Below are 14,910 nucleotides of genomic sequence, written 5' to 3'. Positions count from 1 at the left end.
TTCCTTGTTGAATAAGTTACAAGATTTTTTTTTAACAATGGGACTCTTTAAAACACTGGTGATGACTACTAATGGTTGAAAGTTAGGAGTATTTGAAATTAAGCCAATCCAAAAAATAGTTGAAAGTTAGGAGTTGGGGGAAAAAAGACGGTATAAAGGGAAGATTAAATAATAAAAAAACCTGAATCGGAAGTCCGAAAAGCACAAATGTCAATGATCATGAGCGACCCACAAGAATTTTCCTTTTCCTTCATCCCTCTTATAGCAGCAGCTTTAGCTCTAATCTCTGCCATCCTTATCCTCGGAACCCATGTCACAAAATCGTCTCAGAAGACTAAAAAATATCACCCGTTCGGCAGCACTCACCTGAACAAAATACTCCATTATAACACGCTACTTGACTTCATCACCGAACTCTGTCGCAAATATAAAACTTACAGATTGCGTTCTTTCTCCTCATCTGAAATTTTCACCGTTGATCCTGCTGTTGTTGAACACATCCTCAAAACAAACTTTCCAAACTATGGCAAGGTAATAAATAGCCTACTATATCTTTATTTTGAATGAATGATTAGCAGAAAATTTTAATTCTACCACGTAAGTGGAAGCTGCAGGGACTTTTCCAAAACGTTGTGAAAGATCTACTGGGAGATGGGATCTTTGCTGTTGATGGAGAGAAGTGGAAACATCAAAGGAAAGTATCAAGCTATGAATTCTCCACTAAGATAGTGAGAGACTTTGGCAGTGTGGTCTTTAAAAACACTGCTGTAAAGCTTGCTCGAATAATTTCTGAAGCTTCTGCTGCAAACCCATCTTTAGACATGCAAGTATGAGTTTCTTAATGAGTAGTTTTTGTCAGATTTAATTTACCTAACATGTAACTTCAATAATGCAATCTTAATACATAAATTATAAAATACTGAATTATAATTCTTCAAGGTTATAGGAATATCCAGAATGCCATCATGCAATCTAAACTTGTAAAACTCCTGAGATTGCTTACATAGAAGTGATTGTGGTTTCGAAAAGAGAAGCCCGCCAATTTATGGAGTAGGTGAATAAACCCCACATCAAATATCTAATAAATTTTAAAACTAATACTACTACTGTTTGCCTAAATTATAACATTTTAAACGCATTACGTTTATCTTTATTGATCACTTAAATCTATTTAGAAATTATTATTAAATTACCCAATTGGAAACTATTATTAGATTATTTAATTTTCCAGTTTTATCAAATCAAAATTATAATTAATGTTAGTCCAAGTCAAGAATTTTTCAAACAGTTTTTACATTAGAAGAATAATTAATAATTCTGCTTAATTAATGATTACTGTTTTTCGTGTTAATTTGCAGGATTTTTTAATGAGAGCAACTTTAGACTCTGTGTTTAAAGTCATATTAGGTATAGATTTAGATGGTTTATCTGGAACTTATGATGAAGGAGCTCGATTCACTAAGGCTTTTGATAAAGCAAATGCCATTACTTCTTTTCGATTTGCTGATTTGTTTTGGAAAATTAAGCGGTTCCTGAACATTGGATCAGAGGCTGAATTGAGGAAGAACATCAAAGTGATTGATGAATTTGTATACAAATTAATTAAAAGCAAAAAGGAGCAACTCAGTAATCCACAAAATGATTTAAAACCTGTAAGTGTAACATCTCAAACCGTCTGGGTTTTAGCAATAATTGTGTAATTTGCTAACATATCAAATGTTTCAGGGGAAGAAAGAAGACATTTTGTCAAGGTTTTTGGAGCTGGGAGAGACTGATCCAAAATACTTAAGGGACATAGTTCTGAATTTTGTAATTGCCGGTAAAGACACCACGGCTATCACTCTTTCTTGGTTTTTTTACTTGCTTTGTAAGCATCCTGAGATACAGGAAAAGATTGCAAAGGAAATAATAGAAGCAACCCAAGTGAGTAGTGAATCAAGCATTGAGGAACTTGCAGCCAAAGTTAATGAAGAAACCCTTGACAATATGCATTATGTCCACGCAGCTTTGTCTGAGACACTCAGACTGTATCCCCCAGTTCCTGTGGTAAGTATATGTATAATCTTATGATTGAGTGATTTTAAATTTAGTATAAAATAACATCCAATCATTCGATGATATATATAAATGCATACCCATTTGTGTAATTTAAGTGGGTACACGTTGTATTTCTCTTAGAGGGATAAAGCTTTGCGATTGGCTCTGTTTGTTTGAGAAAAGTGCTTGTTGGTGGTGTCACAGGATGGGAAGAGTGTATTTTCCGATGACACGCTGCCGGATGGTTTCAGTGTGAAAAAAGGCGATGTGGTTGCTTTTGTGCCTTATGCGATGGGCAGGATGAAAGATTTATGGGGAAATGATGCAGAAGAATTCCGACCAGAGAGATGGCTCAATGAAAATGGCCATTTCCGGCCGGAAAGCCCTTTCATCTTCACGGCCTTCCAGGTGAGATAAGAGGTGTAATCATGAAATTTCTGACACTCAAGAAAGACTTTGTTGAGACTAGCTGATCAATTAGATGAATTGTGATGAACAGGGGGGTCCGAGAATCTGTATAGGAAAGGATTTTGCTTACAAGCAGATGAAAATTTTCTCTATGATCCTGATTGGAAGCTACAGATTTAAGCTCAGTGATGAAAGTAAACCAGTCAAGTATAAAACGGCACTCACTCTTCAAATTGATGGTGGACTCCATCTCCGCGTCTTTCCCAGATCTAGAAATGAAGAAACGTTTAATGCTTAAACATCTTTATCTTCCTACTGGCCTTGGCACCTGCCTAAATTTAGAGCCAACAGGAACAGATATAATGCTGATTATCTTGCTGTGTTTGTGTGGTACTCTTTACGTTTCATGTGCCTAGTTGTAAGTATTAATAATTGGCATTTTGCAACCTAAATAAAACTTTTATTAAAATCTTTCAATCGACTCTTTACGCATCAATGACCATAAATTTGTAGTAAATTTGTAATACTGAGTGGTAGAATAGCAATCGACCTGACACGAATATTGTTAGGCCCCAGCTTCCTTTGATAAAGTAGATGCAAGGTTTGAGCACCACAAAGTTAGTTCGTTTCGAAAGTTGACTCCGTTCAGTTTAACTTAGTTACAATTCATTTTTGAAGCTGAGTCAAACTTTAGATAGAGAGAGTTTAATTCGGTCTTGCTCAAGTTCAAGTTTGGTTTGAATTCATAGTTCAAAATTGTGTCTCAAATTTGTGGTTTAATTTTATTGCTCAAGTTTGTAGCTTATTGGTAAAACGACATTATTTTGCCAATTAGATATGAATTAGAACAACAAATCCAAACCGCGGATTCAAACTATAAATTTAAGTTAAACTCGAATTGAAACAAGTAAATCATTTTTTGTTCTAACTAAACTTGAGTTGTCTTTAATTCTGACTCAATGAACTTAAACAAAACAATTTTCATTTGAACTAGACTCAGCTTTGTTCGAATAGGTGATAAATTATGTGAATGGAAAATTAACGAATTTGGTTAATTTTGTTGTAGTGGAGAGGATGTTGTATTGAAGGATTTTTCTAAGTTTTAATTGATGGTTAATTTGGTGCTGAAGATTTTTTTTTTTTTTAAATTTGTTTTCAATCTCCTCTTAGTTCAAAGTATCTAGCTATGAATTCTCCACCAAGATACTGAGAGACTTTAGCAGTGCGGTCTTTAACTTCCTGCAGCAAACCCATCGTTAGACATGCAAGTATGAGTTTCTTAATAAATAGTTTTTGTCAGGTTTAATTTACATGACATGAAACTTTAATCATGTAATCCTAATTTCACACTGTCTGCACATAAATTATAAAATACTAAATTATAATTTTTTAGGGTTATATGGTTATCCAGAATGTCATTATATAATCTGAATTCGTAGTGCTCTGAAGATTACTTGATAGAAGTGAGTGTGGTTTATGTGTGAGGAGCTATATTGCACGGAAACGGAAATGGAGAAACGTGGAAACGGAAATGTGAAAATGAATTTTTTAAAAAATATAGGAAACGGAAATGTGGGAAAACTTATAAATATGAAAAAGATGAGAGTTTTTTTATAAATACTAAATTTTTTATAACAAAAATACATAAACTTGTATAATATAAAAATAACTAATTAAAAAAGAATGAAGAAAAAGAATACTATAAAATAGAATCATAAAACCTATTGTAAATTGTTCTTGAGCAAACACACATAGATATTTAAGAAAAAAAACAACAATATACATTAATCTATATGATATGTTGGAAAAAAGATGAGTAACACATTAAAGAGTAGAAAGAAGATGAATTCAATATGAGATTTAAAGACATTTTTAGTTTGAAAATACAAAAGACGTGTTTAATCGATTTCACAATTTTTTTTTTTAAAAGAAACGCGTTTTAAAATTTTTCAAAAATTTTGAAATGATCTGAAACATTTCCTATAAGTTTCGGAAACAAAACGTTTTTAAACGTGGAAACACATCCCATTATAAGTTTCCGTGCTACTTTGGTGAAGAGCTATCCAATATATAGTGTTGGTGAATGGACCCCCTTCTCAAAAGTCCGATAAACATTAAAACCAATACTAAAGTTGTCTATTAAGTTTATAAGTACTGTATTTATCTTTTATTGATAATTTAAACACATCTAAAAATTTTCATCATATTATTCAATTTTAGGGTTTTATTAAACAGAAATCATAATTAATATTAGTTCAAATCAGACACTATTCGGACAGTTTTTACATTAGAAGAATAATTAATGATTCTGCTTAATTAATGATTACTGTTATTTTGTTTTAATTTGCAGGAATTTTTTCATGAAAGCAACTTTAGGCTCTGCGTTTAAAGTCATATTGGGTATAGATTTAGATGGTTTATCTGGAACTTATGATGAAGGAGCTCGATTCCCCGAGGCTTTTGATGAAGCAAATGCCATTACTTCTCTTGGAAATGCTGATTTCTTTGGAAGATTAAGCGGTTCCTGAACATTGGATCAGCGGCTGAATTGAGGAAGAACATCAAAGTGATTGATGAATTTGTATACAAATTAAACAAAAGCAAAATGGAGCAACTCCATAATCCGCAAAATGATTTAAAACCTGTAAGTGTAACATCTCAAACCATCTGGGTTCTAATAATATTTGTGTAATTTGCTAACAGATCAAGTGTCAAAGTTTTTGGAACTGGAAGAGACTGATCCAAAGTACACAAGGGGCGTAGTTCTGAATTTTGTAATTGCTGGCAAAGACACCACGGCTGTCACCATTTCTTGGTTTTTTTTCCTTAGTTTGTAAGCATCCTGAGATACAGGAAAAGATTGCAAAGGAAATAATAGAAGCAACCCAAATGATGACAGAATGATTTTAAGTTAATGTAAAATATACTAATTTTGAACTCATTTTAAATACATATAGTAATTATTATCAAAATAAAAAATTGATATATTTTTTTTATTTATACATTTGCCATTTTCTTTCCCTATATTCAGAAATATTGTTTTGGATAGACCTAACAAACTAGTGGATTAGGTTGGGTGTAGACCAAATCTATATGGGTGTAGGTATAACGGGTGTGGACCAAAAACCAGTTGAGTTATGAGTAATAATTTCTAAAATCTGTACCTGCACCAAATACAGGTCGATTTATGAATTATCTATTAATATTAATTTTTATTAATTTTTAATTATTTTAAATGTATTCATTTAATAATTTTTAATATTTTTCTTTTCAAGTACATAAGTATTTCGTGGAAGAATAAAAATTTAAACACGGAAGATAATAATAATAATAATAATAATAATAATAATAATAATAATAATAATAATTATGTTTAGTACTTATATTCTTTAAATTTATTTAATTTTAAAGTGAATTTGAATTCATTTTAAATCAAGAGAGAAAAAAATATATGAAATTTAAGTTGAGTGTGATATAAGTTTGATATTAAAGATAAAGAAGAAAATGGATAAAAAAATAACAAATGACTTGTAGACATATCCGACTCATCCGTAAAAATTTATTATGCATTGATGTGGATTTAAAAGAGATATTTGTTTGAAAATCTAAAATGTATACCCATTTTTTGGCGGATTATCCACGTATCTTCCGGATAATCTACCCATTTTATTAGGGCTTGTTTGGGTTTCAACTAGACTTGGCCACGGGCCGGTTTGGCCCGTGAACTAGATTGAAACCGGCTCGGATAAAACTAGAATCGAAATCGGCAAACTTGGAACCGGAACTGAAACCGGATTTTAGCGGTTTACCTAATTTTGAACCGTGAAACCGTTGATTCACACCCGATTTATGAACCGACATGTAAAGCAACGGTTTACTGTGTTGAACCGAAAAATTTTGAATTATTTTTATTTTTTAAAATTTATTAAACAGCCAACGGTTCCCTGCGTAGGGAATCGTTGGCTTGTAGAAGAAAATTGTAGGGACCGTTGGTCCCCTGCAATTTTTAAAATCGCAATTCACCCCACTATTTTTTAATTTTTTAAAATTTTTTTTTTCCTATATATATACCCTTTCAAATTTCAATCTCTCAAATTTCAATCTCTCCACTCTCTCACTCAATCCTTCAAACTCTCATTCTCATTCTTTCAACTCTTAAGACTCTTAATCTTTCAATTCAATCAAATTCTCTTAAATTTAATTAAATTCTTTCTTAATTTTTTATTAATTTCAATTTCAATTTTTATTATACAATTCATAATTAATTATAGAATTTATTTCTATAATTAATTTTATTTATTATTTTTTTATTATCTTTCATAATTAATTATATCATTTATTTATATAATAAATTTATTTATTATCAAAAAATGACAAGTAGTGGAAATTCTTCCGGTAATAGGAGATTTGGTCAATATTCACATATATCAAATGTGAATGAAAATCAATTTATAGATGATTTTTCAACACAAGAAAGTGAAAGCCAATATGTAGAGGTGGAGCAACAACAACAACATCAACAACAAATGGAGATGGAACAACACTCTCAAAAAATTCCTACATCCGATATTTTCAAGATTTATTTCAAGAAAATATAAAAAGAAGATGGTACTTTCGACGTTGCTTGCAATTATTGTAGGCAAATTTATAAATTCAAACAAAGAGGTGGATACGGGACATTCAAAAGGCACTTGGAGTCAAAGCATCCGAAAAAATGGGCAAAGCCGAGGCCAAACACGAATAACCGGGTATGGTTCTACACACAAATCTTTATTTATGTATAGTGATAATAAAAGTAAAGAAGAATTTGCAAAAATGGTAGCAATAAATCATTTAACATTTAGTTTTGGTGAAAATTTAGGTTTTAATAATTATTATAAAACTGCATTAAATCCTATACATAAAACTATTCCAAGAAACACATTAAAAAGAATATTATTTAGTTTATATAAAAAACAAAAAAGAGAATTAATTCAATTTTTTACAAATTTTAATGGACGTGTATCTATATGTAGTGATATTTGGAGTGACCATTGGCCAGTTCACTCTCATATGAGTATAACTTGTCATTGGATAGATGCCAATTTTCTATTACAAAAAAGAATTTTAGCATTTAGGGTGTTTGATGAACGAAATACGACCGATAATATTTATAGAATAATTAAAGGAATATTAGAAGAATATAAATTACTTTATAAAATTTTTTCAATTTCATTTGATAATGCATGTTCAAATACTGCATCAATAAATGATTTAATTAATATTTGCAAACCTAATTTAGGTGGTAGAGTTTTTTATATTAGATGTGTATGCCATGTATTAAATTTATGTGTACAAGATGGTTTACATTGTCTTAATAATTTTATTAGTTTAATAAAAACAACAATTTCATTTTTATGGACACATCCCCAAACTATGAAAGAATGAGGTAAATTTTGTAAATAACATAATAGAAGACAAAAAATATTTCCTAAAGACGTGCCAACTCGTTGGAATTCAACATATGAATTACTCAAAGAGTCTTTTGATTATATGGATTTATTACGCTCATTTATTTCACAACATGTGTCACAAGTTACATTATATCTCCAACATTGGGATATTTGTAAAACAATTTTAAATGTATTAAGAAATTTTAATAATGCAACATATACTTTAAGTGGGGTTTATTATCCCACTTCTTATTTGTTTTTAAATGAAGTTGTTAATATTATTGGGCTTTACAAGAAACTGAACAAGATATTATTCTACAAGAAGCTATTTTTTTAATGAAAACAAAATGGTTAAGTTACTATAAAACAATTCTAGAACTTTTTCTTGTTGCATGTTTTTTTAATCCTAGATTTAAATTAGATGGTGTCACAGATTATTTGACATTATATTATGAATGTTTGCAATTAGATGAAGTTAATATTCCATTAACTATAACTAATATTATGAATTTAATTAAAAAAATTTATGCTGAATATTCATTAATTTATGGTAACTAAAGTGGGTTTTCTTCCTCTTTACCACCTATTGCCCCATCATCAACCCAAAATATGAGTTATGGTGATCGTATTATGATGCAAAGGGGCAAAAGACCAAGAGGAACATTAGGGTCCACCTCGAAGCTTGATATTTATTTAACTACTATTTTTGAGTTTAGTGACAACAATATAGGTAAAGACTTTCCAGTTCTAGAATGGTGGAGTCGACATGCATCAACATTTCCAACATTAGCAGCTATTGCTAAACAAGTTCTGGCAGCACCAGTATCAACTGTAGTAGTAGAACAAGCTTTTAGTCAAGGGAGTAATATATTAGATGAGAGGTGATCAAGTTTGGCTCCTGAATCTATTGAAGCCCAAGTATGCGTGGACGATTGGACAAGAGCCGAATTACGCCAACAAGAAATAAAAGTGGACTTCAATGAAAAATCGCTTGATTTAACTACGGATAGTTCGATGACGAGAAATAATACTCAAGATAGTGGAGGTGAATGATAAGGTAAGAGGGTACTGCTAGCTATTAGATATGCAAAGGTAAGAGAACTACGTAAGTTTTGATTATTCTAAACCCCAAAAAGATACGTTGGAAGCTTAATTAAAAAATTAAGTCCAAACATTTCTTTTAATTTTCAATTATTGTAATTAATAATTTAAAAATTAAATCAAGATTATGTATTAGAATTGATAGTTCAATATTGATTTCGAACCAAAATCGTCGATTCCGAACCGGGCTCATGAACCAGAACCTTCAGTTCCAAACCATGAACTAACTGTCCTATTACGGTTTCGATTCAGGGTCCTTTTCAAAACTGCCGGTTCATAAACCGTGGCCAGGACTAGTTTCAACCTCTCAGCTGCCCCGTGCTCCCTTCCACCTGCCTCTGGACACTCAGCCCACTCTCGTACATTACTTGATTTGAATACTGTTGTCTTCACTTCACAATCATGGCATGTCACAGAAGAGCAAAACTTGTTTTCGATTCCTTTCGCGATCTCTCTTCGAAACTTTCATTTCTACCGAAACCTTCAATTCGGGATTCGTCTTCGATAATTTATCAAAGTAACTCTGTAACTACCGCTAAGTTTTCTGGGTTCAATTCATTCTCTTCTGTTTTTCAGAGAGTAGTTTCTTCAGCTCGTATAAACGAGTATCGTTATAATTCTTTTTATAACAGTACTATGAGAAATTATTATGTGGATCGTTATCATGTACAACATTTTAGACAGCGAGGTCCAAGAAAGTGGCTTGAAAATCCAAAGAATGTGTTAACTTTTGTGTTGGTTGGTTCTGGGATTGTGATCACTGTGTATTTAGGAAATTTAGAGACGGTTCCGTATACTAAAAGAACCCATTTTGTGCTTTTATCAAAAGTTGTTGAAAAAAAGATTGGAGAGACCCAATTTGAGCAAATGAAAGCGGCTTATAAGGGCAAGATTTTGCCTGCTATACACCCAGATAGCGTGAGGGTTAGATTGATATCAAATGATATAATTCGGGCTTTAAGAAAAGGGTTAAAGCATGAGACTGTGTGGAGTGATATGGGGTATGCCTCTCCTGAAAGTGATGAAGCACATGGGGGAAGAGCTCATGAAACATTGAGGCCTTGAGTGAGACTCTTAAAGGGAGGAATCTTGAGGGAGGTTGGCATAAAGAAGATGAATTTCTTCGTGATAAGTCGGTTCAGCACACTAGGAAGAAGGGTCAAGAGATAGGGTTACAAGCTGCCACTTCTCATCTGGATGGATTGAATTGGGAGGTTTTGGTGGTCAATGAACCTGTCGTTAATGCCTTTTGCTTGCCTGGGGGAAAGATAGTGGTGTTTACTGGACTGCTTGACCATTGTAGAACTGATGCAGAGATAGCAACCATTATTGGGCATGAGGTATACTTGCTTTGATTCTTGAATTGTTTACTCAGCTGATAATAGCTTTATATTGGATTTTGGGGGGATATGCTGGTGGCTTGTTTTTTCTTTTCTGATTAGGTTGGACATGCAGTGGCTCGACATGCTGCTGAAGGGATTACAAAAAATCTGTGGTTTGCCATTCTACAATTGATACTTTATCAATTCGTTGTGCCTGATGTTATCAACACAATGTCAACTCTTTTCTTGAGGCTTCCTTTCTCACGGAAGTATGTCCCTTGGGTTCATTTTGCATAGACATCTTGGTGCATGTTTGTGAGATCTATGATGTTGCAATGTATATAAATTGTAGAATCTTGTGTGGAGCTACTTGTTTATGAACATACTATGTAAGCTAGGCATATCTCATGGCAATGTGTTTTAAATTTAGCTTTTTGTTCTTGTATTCCAGCCAACAACTTAAAACAATCAGAGTCTAGTTATTTGGAAATGTGAGATTCTTAGGATTTATAATGTAATGGAATTCATCATATCTTACCAGGCATAATGTATTCCTAGTTGTGGTTTTTTAAGGTAAAACATTCTATCTCAGTTGGTTCATGGTTATGGAAAGACTCCACGGTGCCAATGTGTGGCCTTCTAAGACCTGATTTCAGATTTCCCTGTGTAAAGCAAGTTTTCCTTGAACTAATGGATTTTATGGTTTGATCAGGAATCCAAGCTAATGAAACCGCTTTAACAATGAAGTTGTATAAATACACAATTTGCCCAAATCTGTCTCATATTTGCTGAAATATCTAAAAACATTTGAGAAATTACTCAAGGCATTTTCTTAATGATGTTTGTGTGTTCTCTAACAGCCCAATTCCATGAGTATGCTTTTGGAGGAAGGTTATTATTTTTGTTCTCATTTTTTCCCTTGTCTGTGAAATTTCCCTTTGTTCTGTTAGATTAGTGTTTAAGCATCTATTGTATTTTACAGTTGCCAGAGTAGGTGTAAATTTGCTCCAGTATCTTCTATGACTTGTTTATATCTGTCATTTTTTAAAATTTGAATTTAATCCTTGCATTTCTTGTGTACACCATTATTTCTAATGTAGTAGACTGCTACGCTGTTACATGAATCAATGGAAATCAAACTCCTCTCAAAATAAAAAAGTTTTGTAAAAGCTTAGATTTTTTTGGATCAATAATTATGTGAGTTATTGGTATATCCCCAAAATTAACAAATCCACATCCCTAATGGGAGATACTAATGAACTGATTTCAATTTAAAAAATATGTGGAAACTTGTTTTTCTAAGTACTCTTCCTATCTTGCTTTTCCATTCTCTAGGTGTAAATTAAAATATTTTTTATGTTGAAGTTTAATAACTATTCCAGTCATTATTGCAATAGATCTCCTTTGTCCATCCATTTTTTTATTGATTTTGCTTTCATATAAAGCATAAGGTTTACTTTCAATGTTATACTGTCTGAAGGCCTATAGTTTTAATCTCTTTGCCATTGTTTGGGTAAAATTGAGTGCTTAAGGATCTTCCTCTCTCCTCACACCTCTTTCTTATTTTCTGATTGGTAAAAATATAAATTCTTTTTACTTGTGTAGATCTTGATATGATTAATTATTGATTGTTCTTTACTACATTCCTAATCACACAATAAATTTTGTTGTCAATGCCAGTGCTGATGAGAAACTACATTCACCATATTTTCGGGTTTTTATGGTCGCTTTGTATTATTGGAGATGTCAAATGTGTCTGTTAGAACTCACATTTACATCTCCCGTAGGAAAAGAGAAAGCAAAAAAGAGAAGACCCTTAGCTCTTGGAAAAAGGACCAGGAGACCATTGCTCTAATGCAGAATCAGCCACAGAAAATAGGGTGATGTGGCAAAAGAAAGGAAAAAGAAAAAGAAGTGGCGGGGGAAAAATTTTTAAAAAGGGAGCAGGTACTACAAAAGAGGCATAGATGCAACATTTAGGGAAAAGTGGGGAGAGAGTAGTTCTCTAGGAAGCTGAGCTTATACAGTGGGGACTCAACTGAGTTTTTGTGAATGTCTTTGTGAGGCTGACCTATTACTGGAATTGTAATTCTTGACTAGCAATTGTATTCAAACATAATCTGGGAAAATAGTCATTGTATTGAAGAATTTATTTTGTAATCTTTAACAAGAAATATTCAATACAATACATATTTTCTTCATCTGCTGTAATAGTGTTACATTTCTTTTTCTCTATTCCATTGCTTGTGTACCCTTGCTGCTGTTGTGAATGTTCTGCAGTCTGCTAGAAATTGTGGGGAGTGCAGAGGAGGTTGCCCAGAACAGGTTCTTCAGTCTGCTTTAGGCCCAGGTATCCATCAGTGTCCTACAAATTGTGTAGTAAAATACCGTAGTTTTTCATTAAAGCACACTACAAATTGTGTGCGACATAATTTAATACTTATATAAATACTAGATAGGCGAAAGAGTTCACTCATTTGACATCTCTGTCTTGAAACTAGTTTATTTTTTTTTCTGCCTATACCATGAATGCTGTAAGAAAAATGAAACTATGTTGTCCAGGCAAATGAAACTCTGTTGTCCTGGCAATTGCTACAACAATTGTTGACCTTATAATTACTTGTTTGTCTGTTCTGGTAGGATGGAACTGGAGGCAGATTATATTGGGCTACTTTTGGTTGCATCTGCTGGTTACGATCCACAAGTGGCACCAAGAGTGTATGAGAAGTTGGGACAAATTTCAGGAGACTCAAAGCTGAGAGATTATCTTTCCACCCATCCATCTGGGAAGAAGAGAGCTCAGTTGCTTGCTCAAGCTAAAGTCATGGAAGAAGCACTCACTATCTACCAAGAAGTAAGGTCAGGATATGGAGTTGAAGGTTTTCTTTAGGGCACAATAACTAATATGTCTGCCCAGAACCTGGATAGTTGCTCCCAAGAGATAGCATGGTTGAGGTCAGGAGGTTGAAGACCTTGAAGCTCAGATATGTGGCAGCTTTGTTGAACAAAAACTTGTAATATACATACAGTTCTTTCATTATTTCACGTCTGACAGGGGAAGAACCATCAGGTGGTTGAAAAAAAAAAGGAAAAACTATAGGTGCTCCCAAGAGATAGCTTGAATGGCAAAAACAAGAGGCTATGAGTTCGAAATTTGGAGGATCGACATCAGTTCAAAATTTGTTGGAAGGCTGGTCATCGGACTCGAAGTTTTCCTTGCAGGTAATTTGTATGACAATAATGCAAGACTGTTCAGATTTTGTATGTGTGCAGAATTTGTATGATATATTTGTTACCAGTGGACAATTAATTTTATTTGACGTATGGAAGTGGTTAGCTTATTTACCTTATTTTTCTCTTTAATTGGGAAGCTTAAATAAAGCATCTCTTTTATTTTATTAGGAAGATGACCGTTCTGTTTATAATGGTTGCATAATAAAGTTCCGGCGTAGTAACCATCATACAAAATCTGAAATATGGTAAATCGAAAGGTACGGGGTGAATAAGAGTCTAATGGCGATGACTAGGGTTTGCTCACCCATTCTTTATTAACATCGAGGGAGCAACGTCGTGGGATTAGGTGGAGGAGGGCAAGATTGGGGTGGTGACGATGATTTGACGGAAATCGATAAGGTTGTGACAATGAAAGGGGGATGGTTAAGCAAAGCCAAACCATAAAGTTCCAGTGATGCAGGTGAGGACAACACAACCAAGGAACTGAGCTATTAGTAAATGTAGTTGTGGATGAGGAAAAACTGAACATCGGAGGTGCTGGAGGAGATGAGCGGGAGAAATTACGTAGTTATGTGTTTCGGTTCTGGTTTTGATTTTTTTGATAATGATGGTGGTTGTTTTGGATTTTTTTTTTTTTAATGGATGGTGGCACTAGTCATAACTATAATTATTCGTATGATACGTTATTTTATTTAAATATTTTAAGTATTTTAAAATATAATTATTTTAAAATATTTTTTATATTAATTAAAAATATATTATTTTTATCTTAAAAAATTAATAAATAAATTCTATGTCATAATAAAATTAAAATTATTTTAATAACTTTTAGTATCTCTCATATTATTTATCGTATCATTATTAGTAATAAAATATTACAAAATTTATTATATCATCATTAATAATAAAAAATTATTGAAAATTGAAATATTTTATTACTTATAAATTAATTAAAAAAATATAAGTAATAAAATATAAATTACTAAAATAACTTTTAATTACGTTGACCTATGCATAACTTAGGGCCGTTTGATTCCAATTTTTGAAGATTAACATAGTAATTTATCTTTTATTCTTTTGTTGGTTTGTCAATAATAAAATATTACAGTAATCTTCTATTATCAATGCTAACGTGTCAGGTAATATAGGTGATAATTTGATTACTACCTTCACCTTAAGTATTTAAAGATTACTAATGTAATCTTGATTTTATTATAATTATATTATTATTTATTAATTTTTTGAGACAAAAATAAATTTATTTTTAATTAATATGATAAATTATATAAAAATATTTAAAAATAATTATATTAAAAAATATTTAAGTAAAATAATTTATTAGTAATATTTTATTACCTTTAATCAAACATAATAAT

General features: G+C 32.1%; 1 protein-coding gene and 1 pseudogene across 1 annotated transcript; both read left to right on the top strand.

Annotated features, from left to right (window-relative positions):
• The first annotated feature begins 187 nt into the window (after window positions 1–187).
• Window positions 188–2,922, top strand: LOC123225336 (cytochrome P450 704C1-like). Its single transcript, XM_044649273.1, has 6 exons — window positions 188–531; window positions 615–827; window positions 1,359–1,652; window positions 1,726–2,046; window positions 2,242–2,445; window positions 2,537–2,922. The coding sequence occupies exons 1-6, from the start codon at window positions 208–210 to the stop codon at window positions 2,741–2,743; spliced, it is 1,563 nt and encodes a 520-aa protein (XP_044505208.1). The 5' UTR covers window positions 188–207; the 3' UTR covers window positions 2,744–2,922.
• A 6,414-nt stretch (window positions 2,923–9,336) lies between these two features.
• LOC123225337 lies at window positions 9,337–13,650 on the top strand (annotated as a pseudogene).
• The last annotated feature ends 1,260 nt before the right edge of the window (window positions 13,651–14,910 follow it).

Source organism: Mangifera indica, chromosome 9 (genome assembly GCF_011075055.1).
Source record: "Mangifera indica cultivar Alphonso chromosome 9, CATAS_Mindica_2.1, whole genome shotgun sequence".
NCBI lineage: Eukaryota > Viridiplantae > Streptophyta > Magnoliopsida > Sapindales > Anacardiaceae > Mangifera > Mangifera indica.
The sequence above is the reverse complement of the archived record's forward strand: the minus strand, read 5'-3'. Positions and strand labels throughout refer to the sequence as shown.

Coding starts and splice junctions, on each gene's coding strand:
- LOC123225336 (XM_044649273.1), top strand. CDS start 208: ATGTCAATGATCATGAGCGACCCACAAGAATTTTCCTTTTCCTTCATC. Junction 532..614: donor ACTTTCCAAACTATGGCAAG/GTAATAAATAGC, acceptor TGGAAGCTGCAG/GGACTTTTCCAAAACGTTGT. Junction 2,047..2,241: donor TGTATCCCCCAGTTCCTGTG/GTAAGTATATGT, acceptor GTGGTGTCACAG/GATGGGAAGAGTGTATTTTC.